Source organism: Panthera onca, chromosome D2 (genome assembly GCF_046562875.1).
Source record: "Panthera onca isolate mPanOnc1 chromosome D2, mPanOnc1 haplotype 2, whole genome shotgun sequence".
NCBI classification, from domain to species: Eukaryota; Metazoa; Chordata; class Mammalia; order Carnivora; family Felidae; genus Panthera; species Panthera onca.
This window is the reverse complement of record NC_138349.1, coordinates 53,075,865-53,102,600: the sequence shown is the minus strand read 5'-3', so window position 1 is coordinate 53,102,600 and position 26,736 is coordinate 53,075,865. Positions and strand designations below refer to the sequence as shown.

Sequence of the window (26,736 nt, the reverse complement as noted above, 5' to 3'; positions counted from 1 at the left end):
TAAATCTTCTAGATCACCCAGAACCTAGAAGAAAGTGGGTTTCACACCATGTGGACTCAGGCGCTCATACGCAGCCCAACTCAGTCTGGGGTCCCCCTACAGCCGGGGGGCGGGACCAGAAGGGAGCTGAGCCAATGGCTGTGGAAGGAAGAGACACCGAGTGGAAAGAGTTAGGAGAGGCGGGGTTCGGGGAGAAAGGGGCGGTGATGAGATAAGGGAGGTGGGGCCAGAGAGCAGAAGGGGTGGGAGTTCGAAGATGGCTGCGACCGAGGAGGAGCCGAAGCCGAAAAAGCTGAAGGTGGAGGCGCCGCGAGCGCTGAGGTGAGCGCTCCTCGACATAGGGTGGAGGGTGACGGCGTCTGCAGCTAACCAGGGCCCACGTAGGGTTTCACGGCCCTGGAGCCGAATGGTGTCCTCGCTGTCGGCTTGGGGCCAAAGCACACGATCGGCAGTTTACGGAGCTGCCCGCCAGGCTGCGACCCTTTGCCCCGCGCCCGCCCAGTTTGGCCGAGTCGCCGCCTGCTCCGGAGCGGCTCCGGCTGCTCTTGGCCAATCAGGACACTGGCCGGGGAGAACCTATCTGGCGAGGTGCACGCTGCGGGCGCCACGTGGGAGCTCCCCCCGGCTGGGCTAGTGGGACTTTGGATGACCTGACTCGTCCAGAGCAGAGTCCAACCCTGCCACCTCCTATTTTCTGGGTGATAACGAGGAGGAGGTCCAGCGACTGCTCTACCCTTGGGCAAAGACAGAATTCTTAGGGATTTTTAGTAGTGTCGCGGAAGGGCGCCTTGACCTTTCTTTTTTGTGCGCACTCTGAAAGTTGACATCTTTGAAGACCTTTTGCAGGCTTGGCGGGACGGTATTGGGCTGAATAGATAGGAAATACTGATTTTTCTTTTTACTTTTTGGCAGCAGTGGAGATAGTTTTGCCCCTAACACCTGCCTCACATGATGTTGTAATTTACTTGTAAAATGTTGTTTGTTAAAATATTCCTTCCTGATAAGTATAAAGTGTAACATGCACAGTCCTTGATGATTTTGAAATGTTTATTGGAAGACATTGATTTTTATATGTAAGTATAGACAAATTGTTTTAAAACTATTGGGATATTCCTTGATTATACAAGACAAGTCTCATTTTTTCCAAAATCATCCTTCACCTCCAAAAGAATGAAGCATTTGTAAATGAAAGGAGAAGGTCAGTTAGAGGCCTGATACGGTTTTCACGCTGTTTTGGATGGATGGTGGCCATATCTCTGCCAGTGCTTTAAAAAAAATTTTTTTTTAATGTTTATTTTTGAGACAGAGAGACAGAATGCGAGCAGGGGAGGGGCAGAGAGAGGGAGACACAGAATCTGAAACAGGCTCCAGGCTCTGAGCTGTCAGCCCAGAGCCGGACACCGCGGGGCTCGAACCCAAAAACGGCGAGATCATGACCTGAGTGGAAGTCTGATGTTTAACCCAGTGAGCTACCCACGCATCCCTCTGCCAGTGCTTTTAATGTATTCCTACTACCCCCAAAGGATTAGTTTGCAAAGAAATAAACTTATTTTTTCTTTTGACAACTCAGGATGTTCTCAATTAAAAAAAAAAAAAATGTTTATTTATTTTGAGAGAGAGAGAGAGTGAGAGACAATCCCAAGCAGGCTCTGCGCTAATAGCACAGAGCCTGACCCCTGAGTGATCCCACTAACAGTGAGATCATGATCTGAGTGGAAAGCAAGAGTCGGATGCCCAATTTACTAAGTTACCCAGGTGCCCTAGGATGTTCTCTTTTTATGTTAAGCTTTCAATCCATAGATTGAAAAAAGCATCGGCTTTTTGAATCAGACCTACCTGGGTTCAAGGGCATGTGCTTTCCCTACTCTATCCATTACTAGAGTATTTTTTTAAAAGGTACCTCCTTCACAAAGTTTCCTCTACCAAATTGGAAGACAGATGCAACTTTTCCTTTCTATCCTACTAAACATATGGTCCTTAGATTTTTCTGTTATGCTGACACATTTTCAAGGCATTTTCCTATTTTGCAGGTGAGGAGATTGAAGCCCAAATGAAATAATTAGTTAAGGAACTGAAATATGAATCCAGAGCATCTGGATGCAAGTCCATTGTTTGATTCCATTGTCAACTTTTTTTTTAATTAATTTTTTAAAATATTTGAGAGAGAGAGAGAGAGCAAGAGTGAGTGGGGCAGGGGCAGAGAGAGAGGGAGTCACAGAATCTGAAGCAGGCTTCATGCTCTGAGCTGTCAGCACAGAGCTGATGTGGGGCTCGAACTTACAAACAGTGAGATCATGACATGAGCCAAAGTCAGATGCTTAACAGACTGAGCCACCCAGGCGCCCCCAGTGTCAACTTTTATATAGCCACCCAAGAAACACTACTGTCTGCTATGCAGCCTTAAAAACAATGATAAATAATAATATTTAACATTTAGTATATATGTATCAGGCACTGTTTCAGTAGTTTACCTGTTTTAACTCATTCAATCCCACAACAGCCTTACAGGGTAGATACTATAATTCCTTTACTGAGGAAGAAACAGGCATAGAGAAATTAAGTAAGTTGATCAAGGTCACCTATCTAATAAGAGATGGGGTTGGGATTTTAATCCAGGTAGTCTGATTCCAGGCTTGTGCTCTTAATTACCATGCTGTATACTTATAACTTCAAGCAATTATCCAAAAACCCTTGAGAACTGTTAACTCAGTTTTTGTTTCTCTATTTTTGCTTATTTTTTTTTGTTAATGTACATAACTTTTTATGTTGTTGCAATATATAGGTGTCTCCTGCTTAATTCTTTTTTTTTAATTTTTAAAAAAAATTTTACATGCAAGTTAGTTAGCATATAGTGCAATAATGATTTCAGGAGTAGAATCCAGTGATTCATCCCCTACATATAACACCCAGTCCTCAACCCCACAAGTATCTTCCTTAATGCCTCTTGCCCACTTAGCCCATCCCCCCCATCCTACTTAATTCTTAAATATATTGAATGTATCTTATATGTCATTGTGTTTATTTAAAACTTGTGAAAGTACTTGGGCTCCTAGCTGGCTTAGTTGGTACAGCATGTGACTTTTGATCTCAGCGTCATGAGTACAAACCCCATGTTGGGCATAGTGCTTACTTTAAAAAACAAACAAACAAAAAAACCCACCCCCAAATTGTACAAGTCCTTAGGCAACTAAAAACTCACTTTATATAATAACCTATTTAGTGCCACTTGTAGACATGAAGTTAAAAGATTAGACACTTGAGTACTTGGATAAATCTCTTAATTTTGTGTGAAGACCTTTGGGGATTGGCTATTCCTACTTATATTAATTTGGTTTTAAGGGTTGCAGTGTGATAATGCACTGATTGGTTGGATTGCATGCATTATCTATGATGACTGGTTTGACAGTTAAGAGGCTAGCTACCCATTTTGGTTAATTTTTCAGGAGAGTGGCTTATAAAGCCTAAGCACAATTTAATGTGTGGAATTAGTGAGGAACGAATGTATGATATATGTTTGTAGGTGTCAGGGAGAAGAGTTAGAACTTTGAGAATTTCAGTTAGCTCTGGGGTAGTAGTTCTCAACCAGGGGAAATTTTGCCTCTTAGGGACATTTGGCAATGTCTGGAAACATTTTTGGTATGGAGTGCTACTGACACCTAGTTAAGTAGAGTTCAAGGATGCTGCTAAACATCCTACAATGTACATGAAGCCCCCCTACAACAAAAAAGAATTATCTAGATAACATTAACAATAGTGTTGAGACTGAAAAGACTACTCTAAGGGAGAGTATTTGACAAGTCTAGCCTCCCTTTTTCAAATATCCATTATTTTTCTAGGTTGGATTGCTTGTCAGGTTGTAGCAGTTACTAAAGCTGCAGAGAAATAAGCAGGCTTTAACATGTTTTCATGTGGGGTTGGGGAACAGAAGGGAATATTAATTGAGTGCCAGATATTATACTGGGTGCTTTATGTATGCTATCTCCTTTAATCTTCCCAGCAGCCTGTGAGGTAGGTAATACTCCTTGTGTCACCGATGAGGTATTTGGGGCTGAAGGAAGTTGAGAACCATTTTTGGGAACTGATCCCTAGTTGAATATATTCCACGATGAATACCTATATTTAGGACCACTCATTTTCTTTCCTCTCCTTTGGAAATCTCATCCAAGTTCATTTCTTTAGTGGTCATCTCTAAGAGGATCCTGTTATTTTGAAAGCTTATTGAACATGTGCCAAGTCTGGTTTTTTCCAATCAGTCTTTAAGTGGCTGCTATTTTAGGAATGGTACTAAATATTAGGTGCTAATATGTAGAGAGGTAAGACCCAGGCACCATCCTCCTGGTGGGAAATGAGTAAGGGTTGGGAAAATGATACCTGAGCATTCTGAAAGATGACAAGGAGTTAACCAGGTATGAAGTAGGCTTGGCTTTATAGGAAGGTTTGTTTGGAGGTAGAGATGGGAGAGAGCTGCCTCTGTAGGGGAACTACAGATGGTTTGGTCTGACTGGAGCAGAAGGTAGAGGGCATCCATACTTTGTAGTGGACATGTACTGGATCATATTGCTATTGCTAAGTCCTTAAGTTGTCAGACCCTAATTTTAACTATCTGCTGAATATCTTCTGAGTGTCTTGCTGGCTCTTCAAAGTCATGTATATCAAGCTAAATCTGTGTCTTGTCCTAAATGTGCACCTTCTTAACATGGCTCCTACATCTGTTAATGGCATTACTAATTCTTTCTCCACAGTTTGGAACCTAGGTATTTGCTTCATTTTCCATCCACATATGATTATCAAAGTTGATCTTTTCTTCTTCAGTAATGTCTCATAAACACCTTTCCTTTTCCATTCCTGCTGCCACAACTCAAGTGTAGACTTTATCTTGCTTACATTTGTTGGCTTCCTAACTAGTCTCTCCACCTCCGGTGTCAAGTTCTTCCTAATCTTCTTGAGACATAGCTGTACTTATTCATCATAGCAAATATTTGTAATTTCTGAAGTTGATGTTAGGAAGGGTTGAATCCTAAGAGCCAACATCATAATTCGCTGACATTAGCAATTAAAGATTGTTCCAGGTCATGACTTTTAGTAACATTAAAAAGAAAACAAACTGCAATTCTCCAATCAGCAAATATTGAGCTTTTCTCAAATAATTGCTTCCTAACCATTTCACTTCCATGGATTCCTTTTATTCTTTCCCTCTGTGTCCTGCCTTACTAAGGACCCTGTGTTTTAAAAATTGGATAGTAAATATAGGGAGAAAAGGCTAAGTATCTTAGGTGACCAAGTAATAGTTTTAATAACCCTTCTTCTAAAACACATTTTTTTCTCTTTCAGAAAATTCTCTGGAAGATTAGTTTACAAACTGAGCACACTGTTCTAGGAGCGTTCTGTTGTGAGGATTAAATGAGGAAAATATATGCAGACTGGCAAAGAGAAAGGGTGATTTGTACGTCCTTAGTGTGTTGCACAGTGCCTAGTCCTTAGGAGTGATTCAATTAATGTTTGTTGAATGAATTATTAGCACAGTATAGAGTGGCACTGATAACCTTCACTTTTTTAGACTTTATATTTTTAATAATGCAGCCTAAAATTGAAGATGGCTCTTTTTTGGATTATACTGCATGCTGTTCACTTATATTCACAAATGTAATCCTTTAAGATTAAGGCTTTGGGCTATGAAGGAAAATGGAAAACAAAAGTCTTCTGAGGTACTTTGTATGAATGTCCTAATAAGGTGCTTTCCTGGGCATTATATACTAGGACAGAGTGAGGGAGGTGGAGAGAGAGCAGGGGCAAGCCTGCATGGATGGTCCTGGCTGTCTAGGGGCAGGTACATGGGAAATGCTTAGAGCTCAGGGAAAGTGGGAAGGGCTCTATGAAAAAAGATAGGCATTGAAAACCGTGTTTCTGATTTTAGGTATAGGCCTAGACTGAATAACACTAAATAAAATATAAGGCTGATATACTACTTTCTACCTGGAATACAGCTCCACTTCCCTTCCGTCACTTAAGATGCTGCCTGTGTGCAAAATGTTCACAGTTAGGTGGAATGAGAGAGGGAGAGAGAGAGAGAGAAAGAGAGAATCAGAATTATAAAGTGCATTTTGATCGGGATGGAAGGCAGTATAGTGATTAAGAGCATGGTCTCTGGAATCTGATATCTGGTTTGACTCTTGGTCCTTATTAGCTGGTGATCTTGGAACAGTTGCTAACTGGCCTTGTGCCTGTTTTCTCACCTATGAAATGGGTATAATAATAGTACCTACTTCAAAACATTGTTAAGAGGATTATATGAGAAAATAAATATAAAATTGGCAGTCCATAAGTATACAATAAATGTTAGCTGTTATGGTATTGTTTATCCTACTGTTGACTCTCTGCTCCAAATGCAGCAATTACAAAATTTAAAAAGAAAACAGATACAGCTATATTCAAGAGCAAGATAAACATATGCAGGGACTAAAATGGGAAGGAAGTATACAATTAGACTCTGGGTTCATGAGCTGGTGGAAATAATTGTGTAGGGGAAGTGGTGTCATAAAGTGGATGAAACTGGGAGCTGGGCTGGGCCTGGACGAAAAGAAGGCTGAGTGCCTTTACTCCTGGCTGTTGCTTTAAAAAGCTGTGGACCTAAAGTGGCGGCACAGAGACGGCTGAGCTGCCAGATGGCTCAGAATTGGGAATTGTAATTTCCCCACTATCAAAAACATGTTATGAATCAAAAATTAATAGATATGAAATAAATAGCTATGTAAAAGAATAAATGGAGTTATTGAAGTTAAAACAAAAAATAGGTTGATCAAACTCTAGACCAAACATATTTGAAGGGAAAATTAGTGAATTGGAAGATAGTACTGAGTAATTCACTCAGATGTAAAATAGAGAAATAAAAAGGAATTAAGAGATACAAATATCAATTGAGAGGCAACAACTTAACATCTAACTGGGTTTTCCAGAAAGAGGAAATAGTGTGAATGGTGGAGAAGATATATTAGAAGAAATGATGGCTGACAATTTTCCAGACTTTAGGACCAGCATCCTCAGGTTGAAAGGGTATTCCAGGTCCATAGTAAGATAAAAACAAAAATCCGCACTAAAATTATGGGGATTTGATCCTAATTATTAATGTGTATAGAAAGAATCAGACAATTTAGACAACATCCCCAATTTTTTTTAATGTTCATTTATTTTTGAGAGTGAGAGAGACAGAGCACGAGTGGGGGAGGGGCAGAGAGAGAGAGGGAGACACAGAATCTGAAGCAGGCTCCAGGCTCAGAGCTGTCAGCACAGAGCCCGAAATGGGGTTTGAACTCATGAACTGCAAGATCATGACCTGAGCTGAAGTTGGACACTCAACCAAACTGAGTCACCCAGGCACCCCAACAACATCTAAAATTTAATAGCTGTTATCTCTGTGGAAACATTGTGGGTTATTTTTGTGTATTTATTTATTTTTTTTGTATTTCCAACTTTTTTACACTGCACGTGTATATTAGGACTCTGCATTTTAAGCTGGAGAAACTTGATGTGCACTGAATACATATTTTGGGTGGGTGCTGAGTAGCTAGATATCCCCATTACAGAATGGAACTCTGAGATACTAAGTAAATCTGAAACTTTATAAAATAAGTAGTATAATGGTTTTATTACAGGTTGTAATCTTTTTGTCTATATTTCTGAAATCCCAAAAGCTCTGAAAACTGGAAGTTTTAACTTTTTTTAAAAAGTTAATTTTTTTAAAAGTTAATTTGGCAGCACAACTTGATATGAGGCTCTCTGTAATATTTATCTGCCTTATACAACTGTATATGTTTTGTTGTAGAAATATTAAGTTTGTTAATGACATGCTTGATGAAACTGTGGGTGGTTTACAAAGTACATAGTACATACAGTATATTATCTTCCTAAAAGCCGTAAAATTTAGAATCTCATAAAATTGTGGCCCCAAAACATATCTTGCCCAAAAAATTCAACAAAAGGATTGTGGACCTTTATTAAAATTTTAAATTGGTTTTAAAACTTTGCTATTGTGCAGAAACATGAATTTCTTATCAGTTGCTGCATTTTTCCTGAGGTTCCCATTCAACACATCTATGACTTTAAGTATTTCAAAGATCTCTTTTGTTTAGCCCTACCACAATACTGGTCATGTATGTCATGGGGCGCCTGGGTGGCTCAGTCGGTTGAGCGTCTGACTCCAGCTCAGGTCATGATCTTGCAGTTCGTGAGTTGGAGCCCGGCGTTGAGCTCTGTGCTGACTGTTCAGAGCCTGGAGCCTGCTTCGGATTCTGTGTCTCCCTCTCTCTCTGCCCCTTCCCTGCTCATGCTCTGTCTCTCTCTGTCTCTCAAAAATGAATAAACGTTATAAAAAAAAAAAAATACTGGTCATGTCATTAAGTTATTAGTCTTTTCTTCCTGTAAAATACTGACTAAAGTAAAGATTTTTCTTCAACTTTTGGATCTCAAGATTTAGAAGGCTTATTTCACTGAAGTGGTCTTTACACACCGAAGTTTCACATGCCACTTGAAAAGATACTTTTTGAATATTTTCCAAAGCAGATTTAAAGTTGTTACTTTCGCTTACATGTTTTATTTCTGATGTTTTTGCTTGAATTGTTTGTACTTGTGGCCTCCTATGATTTGTGTTCATTTAGAAAGCAATGTAATTAGCTTTCAGCATAAGAACATCTGAACATGTGAGTTTCCATTTGCATTTTGGCTTTCATTGCATGCATGCTGATTTCAGTGTCTTTTCTAGAATAGAATAAGAAAATATGTACAGCATTTGTCTATGGGGAAAATTCCTTCAGAAGTAAATATACTTCTACGTAAACATTTTATTAAGGCCCTGTGGTCAGTGTTTTCTTTTTTATTAAAAAAAAATTTTTTTTTTTTTAACGTTTATTCATTTTTGAGACAGAGAGAGACAGAGCATGAACAGGGGAGGAGCAGAGAGAGAGGGAGACACAGAATCTGAAACAGGCTCCAGGCTCTGAGCTGTCAGCACAGAGCCTGACGCGGGGCTTGGACTCACGGACCGTGAGATCATGACCTGAGCCGAAGTTGGACGCTTAACCGACCAAGCCTCCCAGGCGCCCCCAGTGTTTTGTTTTTTAAATATAAAATTGCTTATCTGGTGGAGGAATACATTTTCTGAAAGAGTGCATTTACAAAAAAGATCTCAGTGACCTATCAGAATGATTAATCTTTTTCCTGTGGGTTAGCAAGTCCTTAATTAGTGACCCTATTTGCAATGTAATTAGACCTCTAAAAACATTGAGGATTAGCAATACTGTTCTTAATTTTGTAGGGTACTGTGTAACATAATATGCTGTGTAACCAATGGATAATACCACAAAATGGTCTTTTAAAGGAATCTGTCTCTGTTGACTCATCCAAGAGGGGTCACTTGGAAACAAAATATAGCTGAAGAATCAAATTCAGATGTCTTGGTTTTCTCAAATTCCTTTAGGCTTGATATAGCAATAAACTGTTTTACTCTTTGAGCCCTAGAGCTGAAGTCTGAAAAACCATGTAAGTTTTTGAGTAAACAAGTTGAAATACAAGAAAATTATTTCCTTTAAAAATAAACAGTTCAAATGTGTTGTCTTTGAAGTTAATCACATGAGAAATTTGAACATTTTCTTGTTTTGTAGGCGTGACTGAGGGTAGTCTTAGGTTCCTCCTAAAATAGAGTTTTTCAGAAATTGTTTTTCCTAAATGGAGATGAAACCATAGTTATCATTTTTAGTTTAGTTTTGTTGAAGATTAAAGCTGTTAAGCTGTAGAAGTGATGCAGGCTTACACCCTGGGTTATGTCTCTGTTCTTACACACTCAAGATGAAGTGACTCTAGTACAGATGGCTTGTTGATGCACATGAAAGTATACTGACAAAATTCTACTTGTTTGTTTTACTTAGCCGTTGCTTACCCAAATGTATAGAACTGGGTGGTTTAGATTTGAAATAGTACAATAAAAACAATTACAATTACATTATTTAAAGTTTTTTAATTTTTTACTTTTTGTGTTTTGAGAGAGTGATCAGAGGAAGTGCGGAGAGAGAGGGGAGAGAGGGAGAATCCCAAGCAGGCTCTGCACTGTCAGCTCAGAGCCCACTATGGGTCTAGAACTCCAGAACTGCAAAATCATTATCTGAGCTGAAATCAAGAGTCTGATTGAGACTGACTGAGCCACCCAGCTGCCCCCATAGTTACATTGTTTTATTCAGTAAGTAATATTCAATGTTTAGTATTAAAAATAGTATTTTAATAAAAAAAGAAAGGAAAAGATTTGTCTTTTTTTGGGGTGGGGAATACAAACCTGTGTTTGAATGTTGTAAGGGTGCTGTATAGAGAAATACATACATTTCTAGACTTAAACTCACACATCTTTAGTTATCTTGGTCTACCCTCCTCCATTAGGCAGCAATTCCTTCTTTAGCACCCATTTCCCCTGTGTGTGCACCATTCCTCCCCTAGGTTCAGCACAAATAAGGGAAGAGGAGTACATTTTTCTACTAATGGAAACACTCGCGGGCGCGCGCGCGCGCGCGCACACACACACACACACACACACACACACACACACACACACACACACACACACACACACACACACAGACGAGACCTTTGACTTATGTGAAGCTTGAATAAACTACATTCCTGAGAAGATTTGTTAATATCCGGTAGATATCAAGTCCAAGCCAGAGCTCCTTAAATGATTTGTTGGCCTAGATGTTGAATCTTTACACTTATAAAACAGATCTGTATACTCATAAGCAAGCTGTCTAGCCATTCCTTTTGAGCAGTTTTTCCAAAGACTGCCGGGAAATGCTGGCGGGAGTGGGGGTAGGAACAGGGGTGGGAGGAGATGACTGGGTGCGAATTCTCTGGTGGGGTGGGACCTCACAGAGCTGAGGTTTTCTGCAAATTGTGGAGTTGGGGTGTGAAAACAATAGCATATTTCAGCCAAGATGTGCCTTTGAAATTGTAATTTACAATTTCATGTGATTTTTAGAAACTTTTGAACATATTTTAGAACCGTTAGATTGTTAGTGCCTTAAAATCAGTCTAATATTTACATAGTAGAGGAGAGAATTGAAGCCCAAAGAGATTAAGTGGTATCAGTCAGGTAACACAGCTAGTTACTTAAAGCAATTAAGTATTTGAGTTGAGATTTGATCCCAAGTCCTATAACTTCCCATTGTATTTACCCTCCGGAACAAGAAACGAAGTGCCTGTTTTCTTTGAAGTTTGTTCCTTTTGAGATAAAATAACATATTTAAGGATTATATCATGTGCTCTCACTTACCTTTTCTTACAGATCCTCACAGGAAGGGCACCAGATAATTGACTTCAACTGAGGAAATAGACCCAGAGAGGTTAAGACTCCCTAATTAGTGAGCTCTCAGTTCACACCCAGGACCTACAACTCACATTTCCTGCTGTTTATATTACATTTATGAAGATACAAATTGAGAACTTGTCAAAGTGAATTCTGTGTGTCCTAGATAATCACACTATTTAAAGAAATTCGGTGGCACTGTGTTTAGTAATCTTGTTTAATTTTTGTCTTTCAAGTTCTCTTATTAACAAAACATATGTAGCCCTTCCCCCCAAGCCCCAAGAGTAAATAATACTGTATTCCCTTGTGGAATATACTTCAGTTGGTTAACTCATTGAACTTGACTTTTGAGCAGATTTCCAATTAAAAAGCCTTGAGCAAACCCAATTTTGCTTATGTTTAAGAATTAAACTGTTCCAGTTAAGAGAACAATTTCTAATAAGTTTTAATTTACTTTGCAGATTTTAGACTTTCCCCTGATATTAATAATTTGAATCTTATGTCCCAAATGTTATTAATTATTATAATAATATGAAGTAACTTATTGTTTAGAAAGTGTAATATATGCCCAAGATTACACAGTGAGTGTCAGAGATAGGATTCAAACCTGAATCTGTCTTATTAAAGATTTTTAATAATTAGCTATAATATTCAGATACTATATAAACAACAACAGGAATCAACAGTGATTTGTATGACTAAAAAATTAAGCACACCCTTTGTTTCAAAAAGTATTCCTATATTATAAATGAAACAATTACTAGTAATCGTCTGAAAAGCTGTTAATCTTTTAATACTATTAGTAATTTCAAATCCTGTGAAAATGTTCTACCAGATCTGAGATGGCAATGATGAGAATTTTTTTTCATTAAATATCACCTATAGTCATAATTAGCCTTGGATCTCATACAAATAATAAAAAGCAACCTTTTAATAGAAATGATGAAATGTTCAGTTAACCTACTTTTAAGAATAGGACTACAACATTTCATTAAATTCATATAATATTTAAAACCTCAATTCCATAATGCTTGATAATCATAGAAAAAAGTGGGGGAGGGAAATAATAGCTCTGTGAATAGGAAGGGGGAGGTAAAAGGAAGTGATAAAAAAGAGAAAGGCTCAATTCCTCTTAGCTATTTCTGATTTCTGTATAATCTCCAGCCTCAGACACCTCATCTTTTCAGCTTTTCACTCAGCCCTGAACTGTGTGAGTTTGTGAGAAACTTCTTGTTATGAACTGGGTCCTAATAAGGTTTTTGTTTAGCTTTGTGTATGTACCTGTGAAGCTAGTAGTATAAATTAAAAATGCTTTTCAAACTACATCATGAATCAATTTAGTTGTAGCATAACTGGTATTTTATAAAAGGAAAACAGAATAGAAAGTATCAGTGCATTGAATATGGTAAGTGTTAAGTATTGCTTTGTGAAACATTGTTCATTTAGGTATAAGTATAGTATATTAGGTTGCAATGCAAAATGTATTTTTCACAGTGAGTGTGGCTTTCTATCCCAAAATTTAGTGGCTTAAAATAACAACCATTTTATGAGTTCATGATTTTGTGGGTTGGGAATTCAGACGTGGTTTGACTGGTTGACTCTTCTGCTCCATGTGGTACTGACTAGGATCACTTGGAGGTATTTAGCTGACCACAGGTCTGGTCTGGAGTGTTCAGTTTGTCCTTACATGCTTGATGCTTCATTGAAGATGGCTGGAAAGCTTGGCTCAACTTGCTTCTCTACCTCTCTGTGTAGTTTGTGATCCTCTCCATGTGGTTTCTTCAACCTCTTTGTTGGGCTTCTTACCTGGCAGTTCAGGGCTTTAAGAGACCAAGACAGGAACTGGCAGTCCTCTTAAGGCTAGTCTGGAATCTGTTATAGCATCACTTCATATACCCTATTGGTCAAAAAGTTCTAGGGTAAAATTCAAGGGGAGGGGGCATAGACTTTTGTCTCCAAGAAATTGAGGCCATTTTTAATCTGCTACAATTATGGTAAAGTAATTTTGAAAAACATGACTGAATTATATTTCCAAGCTTTTAATCTGTTATTGCCCTTTGAAAGATGATTACTCTAATAGTCTTCTCCTCCCCATTGGGAAATATTATGTCTATTTTTGTTTCAAAGTTCAGAATTTATGTATATTATTTTTCCACGGAATACTGATTATTTTAGGTTTTTGGAGAAATGATTTAGGGGCGCCTGGGTGGCTCAGTCGGTTAAGTGTCCGACTTTGACTCAGGTCGTGATCTCATGGTTTGTGAGTTCGAGTCCCACATTGGGCTCTGTGCTGACAGCTTGGAGCCTGGAGCCTGGAGCCTGGAGCCTGCTTCAGATTCTGTGTCTCCTCCTCCCTCTGCCCCTCCCCTGCTCACTCGCTCTCTCTGTCTCTCAATAATAAACATTAAAAAAATTAAAAAAAAAAAAGAAATGATTTAAGGTTCAAAAATTTCTGTGAAGTCTTAATTTTGCTACCTAATACTTCCTAAAATGTCTGTTTGGCATGCAAAAGGAGCTGCCTTCTTACAATGCCTAAAGATTACATTTGGATTTAATAACTCCCTTCACATACAGGCAGTTTGAGGTTCTTATGTTTTTGTTGAAACCAGAATGAGTGAGAAATCTGCTTCTGTTTCCCACCCCCCTTCAGTAAAGAAAACAAAAACGTTGAATAAAAGAAAAGGTTAGAGGGGCACCTGGGTGACTCAGTCAGTTAAGTGTTAGACTTCAGCTCAAGTCATGATCTCACGCTTAGTGAGTTCGAGTCCCATGCTGGGCTCTGTGCTGACAGCTCAGAGCTGGAGCCTGCTTCAGATTCTGTGTCTCCCTTTCTCTCTGCCCCTCCCATGCTCACGTTCTCTCTCTCTCTCTCTCTCTCTCTCAAAACTAAATAAACAAACAAACAAAAAAAAACTTAAAAAGAAAACATTACAAATTCGTTCCATTATTTATAAAACAACCAAATAGAAATGATTATTTCTTAGGATATTTTTCAGATAAAACTGCATATTCAATTTGAGACTACATTTATTTTTACTGTTGTAAAGAAAATGGTAGGGACTAGGACTTAGAAAAAGAATGTACTAAGGGCTATCTAAGTTAATTTATTTTTACATTGGAACCTTTTGTGAACATTTGTGTTTTCAACTCCTGAGTCTTGAAAGATTTTGATAAACAAGGCCTCAATAAGGCCTAAATTAGATTCATACAGCTGAATGTCTAGGATGGGGGATTTACTTAGCTTGGTAGTAAATTTAGCCACTTGCTACTCCTTGTGTACCCCCTAAGTTCTTGCAGAGTGGTTAAAAATGTTTTTGTCAAAAACCACTCTTGTGATTTTGACAGAAATGAAATTTTGAAAAATGAAGAGGTCTAAGAAATGATTCTTGGCTTTAATTAGTCTTGGTTAAATTAAAGATTAAAATGGCAATTCATTGGCTGCTCAATCTATTTAAGCATATATAGGAACAAAGGAAGCAATTTCTGAAAATATTTCATATGGTGCTCTAGCTAATCAGAAAACTCACTGAATCACTGCATCTTGTGGGTGAAATCATGGTGTGGTGTTCTAAAATTTGGATATTTGTAAAAGTCTCAGACTTTTGGGTTTACTCTAGTGACACTGTGTATAGTGGTAATGAGCCCCAGTTCTGCAGTCAAACTACTAGAATTTTGATTTCTGTTTTGTAATGTGTGACTTTGGGCAAGTTATTTAACTCTTTGAGCTTCAATTTCTTATCTGTAAAATGACAATAATAAAATATCTCCTGCTATTTGAGAGGTAAAATGGGATAGTACTTGAAAGATAGATAGCATGGTGTCTGCCACAAACTATGCACTCAGGAAGTTTTACTTCTTATTCTACTTATGTGTATACCTATGGCTGCTAGCATTTGACTCCAAGGATGGTTTCTTGTGGTGGTGTTCAAATGAAACTGCATATACAATTCTGGACATTTATTTTTAGTCTATCAATAGAAAACAGTAGGCACCATGGAGTAAGAAAGACTAGAAGGAAAAATATGTTTCACAAGTCTCTATCTCCAACCCTGACCTCTCCAAGAGCTCCAGTCTTCTGAGCTTATCTTGTGCTTTCTCCATTTATCTCAATAAACAGCACCATTTACCCAGTTTAGTCCAAATTTGCCCAGTGTGATCTAAAATCTAGGAGTTGCTCTAGATTCCTTCTTTTTCCTTAGTCTCTCATGTCTAGTCCACCAGCAAGCCCTGTCATTCTGTCTTGAAAATGCCCATCTTCTTTTATGTCCGCCACTATTGTTTGTCATCTATATTACTATAATAGGCTTCTAATTTGGTCTTTCTGCTTTCATGTAATCCATTCTCTACACAATAACCAAGGGTGATTTTTGAAAACAAAATCAGATCATGTTATTCATCCATTTAAAACTTAATTACTCCTCCTGTAGTCCATTCTCTACACAATAACCAAGGGTGATTTTTGAAAACAAAATCAGATCATGTTACTCATCTATTTGAAACTTAATTATAGTGGTTTCCTGTCATGCTTATAACAAAATCAAAACTTCTTAGGCTCATAAAAGCTAAGATGATCTGCTTCTTGCTCTGACCACAAACATTTCTTCTCTCCCTTGCCTTTTTTCATACTGGTCTAGGCATCATTTTACTGCTATCAGTAATGGCCTGCCTCCACCTGTCTTTGTCTTGTCATTCATTTCTCTCCTGCTGGAAGCTTTCCCTGACCATCTAAAGGAGCCTGTCTCTACATTGAACTGCTGGTTTTAATTCTCTGCATAGCACTTATGATCATTTGATGTTCTTACTTGTTTGATTATTCATCCATATCCCCTCGCTGGAATATAAGGGCAGTTCACGTTCTTAATTGTGGCTGAATTTCTAGTGTCTTGAGCAGTTGAGTAGGTACTCAGTAGATATTTGTTGAGTTAATGATGAATAATTCCGAGGCACTTGGCTGGCTCAGTCAGTGGAGCATAGGACTCTTGGTCTCAGGGTTGTGAGTTCAAGCCCTATGTTGTGCAGAGAGATTACTTAAAAATAAAATCTTTTTAAAAAAATGTTTATTTATTTTTGAGAGAGACTGAGGGACAGAGAGAGGGAGACACAGAATCAGAAGCAGACTCCAGGCTTAGACTCCAGGCTCTGAGTGCTCAGCACAGAGCCCGACGTGGGCTTGAACTCATGAACCGTGAGATCTGACCCGAGCTGGAGTTGGACGCTTAACTGACTGAGCCACTCAAGCGCCCCAAAAGTAAAATCTTAAAAAAAAAAAAAAAAAAGCTTGTTTGTAAGTACCGTATACCAGATCTATAGTGAAATAAAAATGAGAAAAATTTGGTGTTTTTTGTTTTTTTGTTTTTTTGAGAAATAGAGCACGAATGGGGAGGGGCAGGGGGGAGAGCGAGAGAGAGAATCTTAAGCAGGTTCCACACTCAGCGTATATCCAGACAGACAGACTTGGGGCTGTGTCTCACAACCCTGAGATCATGACCTGAGCTGAAACCAAGAGTCAGTTTCTTAACTGCCTGAGCCACCCAGGTGCCTGAGACTAATCTATTCTATAGAAACTATACTGTATAAGATTCTAACAGTACTTTGGGAAGAGCTGTTCTTTATTTTGTGATGTGTTTCATAATTTTTATGTTAAGATGCCCTTTCTTTAATGAAATGGTAGTGATACTCAATTGCATAATTTAAAAATGTGTTCTTGTCAGCATAAATAATTGGGTAGCACTGTTGCCCTCTACCTTTAGATTGGAAGTTTTCTTTGAGTTTCAGAGATTTGTAGTTCACTGGAAATAAAGAAGCACTGTGTAGGTGTTCCTGGGAGGGAGGTTTGCTAAGAATTCTTACTAAATAAAGTTCAGTCAATCAAATGTTATTATATTCTTCAAATTCTCTTGGGAAATAAATCATCAGGTTCCATTTAAAGATTATATTGTTTGAATATGTAATGTTAAAGTGAAATGTGACATGATCTACAGATAGTCATTAAAAGAAAATAAAAATAATAGGCCTTTTTTATATAATGTCTTTTGGGGAAAAGAGTAAATACATTTAGCAGTGTTTCTGGGAATAATCTTGTCCATAATGAAAGATGACTAAAATTGCCTTAAATTGATCAACTCTTTAAAAAACAACCGAAGTTGTATTGAGACACAAGTGAACTTTTTTTTGTTTGTTGATCAATAAAAACTGAAAGGGATTTGAGATGTCACCTATAACAACCTCCCTTGTGTTTCAGGTAAGAAAACTGATAGGGTTATACTGTTTTTTGTTAGGTCCAGGATTAGAATTCCCATCTCTTTTTTCCCAGGCTCCTGAAACTTAGGCTATAGCATACTACTTATTTTTAGGAGAAAGTCTTTGGAGTAGGATATAGATTGTTTTAGAAATATTACTTTATTAGCATTTTCATTTATATTAAATGAAGAGATGTGTTTTTAAGTAATATGCAGGGAAGGCATTCCACATTCAGTGTTGTGATAGCTGGCCTCATAAGGGCTATGTAGAACTCTAAAAGTGGTATTAATGCTTTTAACTTTTGTCAAGGTAAGATTTAAAATTAACCAAGAAAATCACACAGACATTTTTGTTATTCCTGTTTTAAAGAATAAAAATGAGAATAAAATAAGCCCAGTTCCTCTAAAAATAAGGGTATTTTTGATGAGTTGTGATTTAAAAAATACATTTTAAAAAATGGAAAGAATAAGTTGTGAATTTTTAAACCATTTCAGAAAGATAATTAAAATTTAACAATAATTACAAAAATTTTACTTTAGTAAAACCAATATATAATAGAAAGTTTATAATCAGATCAGTATGAAAAAGAAAGATTACACATAATCCCACTCTCCAGAGAAACCCATAATGACATATTGGTATTTCTTTCCAATCTTTTTTCTTTGCATAATGGCATGTATTTTTTTTTTTTAACATGGTCAAGATCACACTTGACATTCCTTTTTTTATTTTGCTTTTTCATTTAATATATGATAAATATTTTCGTACATCCTTAAAAAGCCTGTGAGGGGCGCCTTGGTGGCTCATTCGGTTGTGTCTGACTCTCGATTTTAGCTCAGGTCACGATCTCCATGGTTTGTGAGTTCGAGCCCCACGTCAGGCTCTGCACTCATAGCATGGAGCCTGCTTGGGATTCTCTTCCTCTCTCTCTGCTCCTGTTTCGCTTAAGGGTGTGCACACACACACTCTTTCTGTCTCTCAAATAAATTATAAAAGTGTCTGAAAACATTTTGCAATAGCTCTATAACATTCTTCTGTAATTTATTTAACCATTACCCTATTTTTTGTTATTTAGAATATCATAAATTTTTTTCTATTAATGCTGAAATGAATAACTGGGTGTACAAATCTTTGTTCACATTGTTCTATTTTATTTATGGTAGTTGCCTAAAAAAGGAATTGGTGACATATACTGCCAAAAAGCTTTCTAGAAATGTATTAATTTATACTCCCACTAACAATGTATGAAAGTGCTTGTTTTATTGCACCCTCAACAACAAACTGGTTGTGTTTGACGAGAACTTGGCTATTATTTTGAGGTTTGAAGCATTTGTTGAAAAAATTTCGGAGGGTGGGTCTACATACTGTATTTGTTTTTACAGTGGCTGACTAACCACATGGTTAAATAAAATAGAGTATTTACTTACCTATCTTTCCAAAAGCAAACTATTCTGACCCACTTATCTTGATGCAACTATTTATTTATTGATGCAACAATTTAAATTGTAAGGTTAGTGAAGGTTAGAAATTTCAGTTGGCCATTTTTTTCCCTAAAGTGAAAAGAATACAGTTGAAATAAGTTACTTAAAAAATTGATCAGGGGGCACCTGGGTGGCTCAGTCAGCTAAGTATCTGACTCTTGATCTCGTCTAGGGTCTCCATCTCAGGGTTGTGAGTTCAAGCCCTGCATTGGGCTGCATGCTGGGCTTGAAGCCTACTTAAAAAAAAAATTAATCAAAGAAGTTTAAATAATAGTTACTCAGTAGCTGCATGTAAAGTGTGTGTGTGTGTGTGGGGGGGTGCCGGGGGGTGTGGGGAGATGGGGGGAGAGATGGGGGTGGGGGAGATCGGAAAGGTTGGGTGGAAGGGAGGGTAGGGAAAGATTAGAAAAAGAGTGAAAGAAAGGCCTAGGAGAGAAAGAATAAAGAGAACTTCTGCTTTTGCCTGGAAAAACTTGTCTTTACTTTTGTCCCTACCTTATTGACTCAATCACACAGGAGCCCTTTTGCTCTAATAACATTTTTATGCCTATACCTGCTGAAATGAACTGGTACCTAAATATGTTTTAAAAGAAATTTTTTGAAAGTTGTGTAGACTGATTATGAGTAAAAAACATTTAAAGTTTTGATTGTTAGATGAGAATGTGATGTAGCTTTATTTTGGTGAAAGATTTGGATAGCACAGACCCTTATCTTTCCTTAATGGCACAGAATTTAGTATATTTTTGTTAAGTAAAATTTCGAATCTAGAAGCTTAAGAAAATTAATATTTTAAAAAACTTTATTGTTAAAAATCAAGAGCGGGAATCACTGAGTATTTTAGGCATGAGGAAAAGTGCATTTTGTTTTTCACAGGGCTACGTTCATGTTAGCTTTCATATAATGCTTCCCAGAGATGTAATTTTAACCAGTGTGATTATAACAAAGTAGTACTTACCCATGTACCAAGGACTCTAATAGATACTTTACTAGAATTAAGTTTTAATTTTCACAATGCCCTGAAAAACATGAGTGGGTAAACTGAGGGACCGATAGGTTAAGAACCAGTCCAAGGTCATGCAGCTAGTAGGGAGTCAAGCAGGGGCTCCAAATCTTGCCTGTCTTGCTACCTTTACAACCTTACTACTTAACATGGCCCACAGACCACAAGCACTTGATGAAATCTGAATGCATAAAGAACTGGCAAAATGTTGGCCACAAGACCTATTGAGTCAAACTCTTTATTTTAATAAGATCTGTCAAGTGATGTGTATGCATAATAAAGTAGCACTATACTACATCCCATATAAAAATTACATTGAGGTTTTGAAATCCTTTCCAAGGATTATTCCTGATTTAACTTTAGTTCATGTGGGCTGTCAACATTTTCCACTTCAAATTGCTATTCTGTTGCATCTTTGATTCAGATCTTGTTTAATCCAGAGGAACAATTGATTTGTTCTGCTTGTGGACATTTGGTCAAAGTCTGAATCAGCCAAGCATAGTTCTGGTTTTAACAGCCTTTAGTCCTGGACTGAACGCACCAGATTTATAGTCCATGGGTTCATCCTGGATATGCATTTCCCAAATTAAAGAGAACAATGCTTTAAAAAAGCATTTTAGAATGAACCTTGAAGTCTTTTGAAATATTTGATGTTTTAGATGGTTACCAAGGAACCACAGATCTGAATAAACTGGTCTGCCTACTAATTTCATTTTGTGAACATAATTATTCTGTCAGAGGGGCAATGATAGGTAAGAGAAGAAGGAAGCCTAACTTAGAATATCAACGTCCAGTAGAAATATAATGCAAGACGCATGTAATTTTAAGTTTTCTAGTTGCCACGTTAAGAACGTGAAAAGAAACAGCTGGTATTAATCTTAATATATTTTAGCTCAGTAAAGCAAAATATTAATGCAACATGCAATCAGTATAAAAATTATTACTGAAATATTTAATATATTTCTTTGTACCAAGTCTTGAAAAATTTGGTATGTATTTTATATTTACAGTGTCGCGATTTGGGTGCTAAATTTTCAACAGTTAAAAAGTGAAATGTAGTCCAATGAAAACAAAATTGTGTTTAATGGAAAATATTTTACATTGCTCTGCTTTTAAAATTTAAGCTAATTAAAATTAAATAAAATTAAAAATTCAGTTCTTTCGGATACATTAGGCACATTTCAGTATCACATGTTGGGTTGTGTTTCTAATATAACTAATTTCAGACCTATGGCATTGATCACACCCTGTATGGTCAGTAGTGAATGCCACACTGGAGGCTGTAGTGAGTTAATATAAATATTACTTTACAGAGAATAAAGAGGGAATAAAGAAATGCTGTTTAGGTCATAAAGCCTGTATTGATATTACTCCCTCCTATCCTTACCGCAGTTGAAATTTACCTTTTATTAGTGGTTCAGAATCAGTTTCTTAACCCTTTAGCCCCACTAAATTGTAAGGTTAGGGCCCTGAGTTAGGGTCCTTCCAATTCCCGCCCTCCCCACCCCCCCCCCCCCCCCCCCCGCCTCGTGGCATTAGTTGCTTGCTTCATAGCTCTGAATACTTTTCAGAAAATTGTGGTAATCCGACAGTTAAGTGTGGCAAGCAGTATAGTATGAGTAGGTTAATTTGACCAGAGGCTTTATAACTATATATGTACCTGGATTACCTGCGACTTGCTAAAAATACTAGTATCTGGACTCCACCCTTCTAGATTCTGATGCACAAAGTTTAAAGTGGGCCCTGGAAACTTCTATATTAAATAAGTTCTAAGTGTTTCTGAAGTCCGAGAACGTTTGGGGACTGCTGGACTCAGCAAATGATTCTTAAAGGCTGCGAGTTCGAATTTAACACATCATGCTGCTGTTGCCACACATTCGAGTTGCCACGCATTCGATTTTCCCCGGGCTGAGGTTTCCCAGGAGGTTGCTGCTTTTCTTCTGCACGTGGGTTTTCCAGGCTGTTAAATCCCATCCCCGAAGATTGCCCTGACAGCGTCCCTGTCCCAAGTCCTGTTAAAGCGACCTGAGCTTGTAGAGGTAGACCGGGGCCATGTGACTGACAAACCAGTTGCCAGTTTCGGGCGGCCATTTTTGAGGCGGGCACCCAACCTCATGCCCCATAAACCGGGTATAGGGGGAACGCTGTTACCAAGACTCAAGATGGCCACCGCTCCCACTAGCCACTCGGCTAGCCAGTGGGCCAGGCAGCCGGCACGAGACGGCGCGGGCGGCTCGCCTTGGCCGGAGGCGCCCCCGGCTCATCTCCGGCCACCGGCCGTGGGCGGAGTGCCCGCCTCCTCCCGGCGCGGCCAATCAGCGCGTGGGGCCGTCTCGGCTGGGGCCGCCGGCGTGCGGGGTGTGTGAGGACGCGCTCCCGGTCGCCGAGTGCCTGAGCAGAGGAGCAGTTGCCGTGGTACCTGCTGCTGCTGCTGCTGCTGCTGCTGCTGCTGCCGCCGCTGCTGCCGCCGGTGCGGACACAGAGCTTCGGACGCGAGCGCTGGTGCGTGGGGCAGGAAGGTGAAGCCATGACGTCCGTCAGGTAATGAAAGAGGGCGGCAGTCTAAAGTGCTCGCCTGCTGGGCATTAGCCTCCCGACTGCCGAGAAGTGTCTCCCCTTCTCTTGAGTGGTCTGGAGCCTCCCCGTGGCACGGGTCTCCCACACGTTGCAGCTTCTCTGCACTTTTCAATTTGGTCATTTCTGCTCTCAGAAGTTTTTGGGTTTTTGGCACATGGAGGAGCCCTGTAACTAGCCGCACCGCTGAGGTGACCCTCGTCCAGATGCCGGGGTCTGAAGCTTGCTTATGTGTGTAGGATTTCTCATGAAAAAAATGTAGCTATCTTTCCCCCCTAGGGGTGACCCAGCGCCTGAGGAAGTGTGACGTGCACGGTGTGTAGCTATGCCTGCATGTCATGCGTTCTGACAACTTCGTTTGTGGCCATGAGCAGACCTGTATATTTGGCCCTTCTCTGATGCAATTAGATCGCCTCCCGGGCTGTGAAATTGTGTGCCCCTAAAATGTTTGCTTATGACTGGAATTAGTACTCTGGCCAGGTACCATATGTTTACTTACTTTTTTCCGAAATTCACAAGTGAAATGACTTTTGTGAGATAGTAGATATATAATGAGAGCGCTGAACAGATTAACCCCCAGTTGCTCTTCCAAAGTTGTGATGCTTTCTTGCTTTCCCTTCTTCTTCTTCTTCTTCTTTTTTTTTTGGTTAATGGTGACGGATTAATGGGCCACTCCACTTTCTGCGAGTAGCATTCTCTGAATGTTTAACTATGCTAATGTGACTACTTATAAAAAGAGATAAATTGCCGTATTTACCCAGTGTTCTGAACTGCCTCTTTTAAAGTAGACCTTGGCAAAAAAACCCAAAAAACATCAAAAAAACAATAAACAAAAAACCTTGGCGATCGTTGTCCCAGAGAAAGGGAGGCCCTAGCACAAATATGAAGAGAATAAAATAAATTAATGTTTGGTCTTTGAGCTTCCGGCAGCCTAAGCCCTGGTGATTTAACGGTTTCTCAGTGATAATTTTGAACTACACGATATTTAAGAGATGACTTGAGAACCTCCTTCAGGTAAGATAAGGTAAGATGCAACTGTGCTGAACTCGGATACAGTTTCTTTAATTGTATAATTTTATACCAACATAGACAAAGAGTAATTACCTCATTACGCAGAAGAGGAAATTCAGGTGCTAAAACTTGGAGACCCACATGGGAAGGTTTCACAGTAAGTTATACTGTGACATGAGAATCTAGCTTTTAATGTTAGTATTTTAGGATGTATTAACATTATGCTGTCAAACCAAGTTAGTCCCCCCCTCACCCACTTCCTTTCCCATCCTGGCAGCCTGCTGCTAATTAGGAGTGTGGGTCAGATACTTTTATGTTAAGCATCAGTTCTTATGTGGACTTAATTTTAATTGACCGTTGTCTTCTGGCTACTCTTGAGTGGAGAAACACAAATCTAAAGCTTCTGTTGGCAAGTGACAACAGGATGCATGTTTTAATGTAGAGGTTGAAAGGTTGTTCTGTTCACAAGACTGAATTAAAGGTTGACATCAGCCTTATTTGACTTATGGAAGGATTGATAACTGCTAATAGTTAAATTTATGCTTGTTTCTTCAGATGTTAGTTGCATTTTATATAGCCTTGAATTATAGTGGTGACGCAAAAAAAAATTTTTTTAGGTGTTATCTAAACCAGATACCACATTTACACCTGAGGAAACAGACCAAGAAAAGTCGAGTGCCTTGTACCAAATCATTTAGTGGCAGTTAGGAATTGAATCCAGACATCCATGATCTAGTGCACTGCGTGATGCTTTTATAGGAACAATATACTACTTAAATTTCCTGAAAAAGCTGCTTCTGTGAACAAAAATTGTCAAGTATTATGAGAGACAATTATAGCAACTCTTGCTCTGCTCTAGTCCTTTGAGGAACTTGATAACTTAGAATGTAGGTTTAGAAGTAGGCAGGGAGCCTACTGAAGTTGAAGCAAGTCTGTGTAAGTGATGGCAGTTTTACATGAGTTGGTAATCCTACAGATGCCAGCCACTTTCCACTGAGGACTGCATTCAGTGCAATTTTGTCAGCCTTAGTTTTCACAAACATGGTATTAGGCTTGTTCCCATTTTGTGCCTAGTCTAACAGTAGCCCAAAAGATAGGTGTTACTGACTGGCTTTTACTGGTGAGGAGAGTGATTGAGATCACAAATTATCTAAATCTGCGTTTATGTCCAATGTTGTTTTTTATACCACACTTAAAATAATCAATGCTAAATGTAGTAATATGTAGCTTTTTGCAATGACAGAATATAAGATTAGAAACCAATGAGGACCAATGATCAACATACCTGGGTTCCAGGAGTCATTTTTTTTTTCTTAGTTAACTGATTTCCCTCTTTTCTTCTCTGAATGTTTGTTTAATGAAATACTCAGTGACGACGATACTAATAGGTATCCCACAGTGTTGTTGGGTAGGTATGAAAGTGCTTTTAAATTTTATGGCATTTTATAAATGCAGTGTTCTCTCATTAAAGCAATTTGAACCCCCTAGAGAATAGTGTTATCTGAGAATAATTGTTTAAACTTTAAAAATTTTAAATAGAAAGCAAACTAACCTATTTAATTCCCTCATTTTACATTTCAAGAAACGAAAGCTAAGAGATGTTGGGATTTGTGTAAGCTCACACAAATAGTTGCAGATCTTGAACTAGAATCCAGATCTCTAGACACTTGGTTCAATGCCCTTTATAGTGTAGCATTCAACTATTAGGAATTCATAAACAGTGATTTAAATTAAAAAAAAATTATTTATGAGAGAGAGACAGAGTGCGAGTAGGGGAGGGGCAGAGAGAGAGGAAGGCACAGAATCTGAAGCAGGTTTCAGGCTCTGAACTCTCAGCACGGAGCCTGATGAGGGGCTCGAACTCATGAACTGCGAAATCATGACCTGAGCTGAAGTTGGACACTCAACTGACTGAGTTGGCAAGTGACAACAGGATGCGCGCCAACAATGATTTAAATTAAAAGCATTTTTAAAGTTTATTTATTTTGAGAGAGAAAGACAATGCGAGTGGGGGTTGGGCAGAGAGAGAGGGAGATAGAGAATCCCAAGCAGGCTCCGTGAGGTCAGCATGGAGCCCGATGTGGGGCTTGATCCCATAAACCGTGAGATTATGACCTGAGCTGAAATCAAGAGTCAGTCGCTCAACTTACTGAGCAACCCAGGAACCCCAAATTAAAAGCATTTTAAAAAAAAACCTTAGATCTTTGAATGAATTTGGTGGAGATACTGTTTCTTTGGCTTACCATTTGCATTCTGCTCTGCTACATCATTACTGATGAAGAGTCTAAATTTATAGCCTCTAAAACCAGTTATCCTTGAAGAATAATGTTTGTCTTTTGTTATATGTATCAGATTCCAGCTGGGCTTTATTTGGAAAATGATAGAACATATCTGATAAATTGATGCTTTTGTCATTTTTAATTGGCCCAATAGGAAAGTTGATGCTTGAGTTAAATTCAGGAGACGGGAAAATGTGCAGTGTCAGGACTAGATGAGAATCTTAGAGGGCATTTTACCTTTTCCTTTCTCTATACTGGACCTTGAGGCCCAAAGTGAAGGGTATGTCCTAGTTAGACAGTGGTAGAGCTTAGGATCGAACTTAGGTTTTCTGACTCCCACTTTTTGTACTTTTCACTGAGCAATACTGTTTCGAAATACTGCTATGAATATTGCTTTGTTTTCCTAACATCAGTGTCTAGTCTGGTTTTGGGCATTGCTTAGAGCTGGATTTTGTCCCAGGGAAGACTAGGAAAATGAGGTAGGGAGATAGGGAGAGTGTTTGCTGTAGAGCTGAGGAACCCTATTCTTTGGCCTGCCCAGACAGGTCAGATTTGGTTTATTCTGGGACTTGACATGACTGTGCCCTACGTGATGATTATGGAACCACTTTTGTGGGTTAGGCCTACATTGGAAAATTTATGTGGGTTGTGGGTTGGGTCCTATGGTGTTTTTCTCCTAACACTCAAGTCTTTTGAGATGCGTCCAGTAATATCTGCCAAGCCACTCAGATGGCGAACATTCATTTGGAGACTAAAATCTGGCTAAGAATGAAACTGCCTTACTTTGTTGAGTTGGTTTCTTTGGAGCCT

General features: G+C 38.7%; 1 protein-coding gene across 5 annotated transcripts in view; it reads left to right on the top strand.

The window, feature by feature from the left end:
* Positions 1-190: 190 nt before the first annotated feature.
* Positions 191-26,736, top strand: part of ADK (adenosine kinase) — a 516,864-nt gene continuing 490,318 nt past the window's right edge. For 3 of the 5 annotated variants that reach the window (XM_060643144.3, XM_060643142.3, XM_081790525.1), the window contains exon 1: positions 242-321. In XM_060643144.3, coding sequence (XP_060499127.1) covers positions 257-321 — 65 coding nt within the window. In that variant the 5' untranslated portion in view covers positions 242-256. Of the gene's footprint in view, positions 322-22,405; positions 22,604-26,736 lie in introns of those variants that run through there. The other 2 variants (XM_060643139.3, XM_060643140.3) reach the window with 2 other exon arrangements.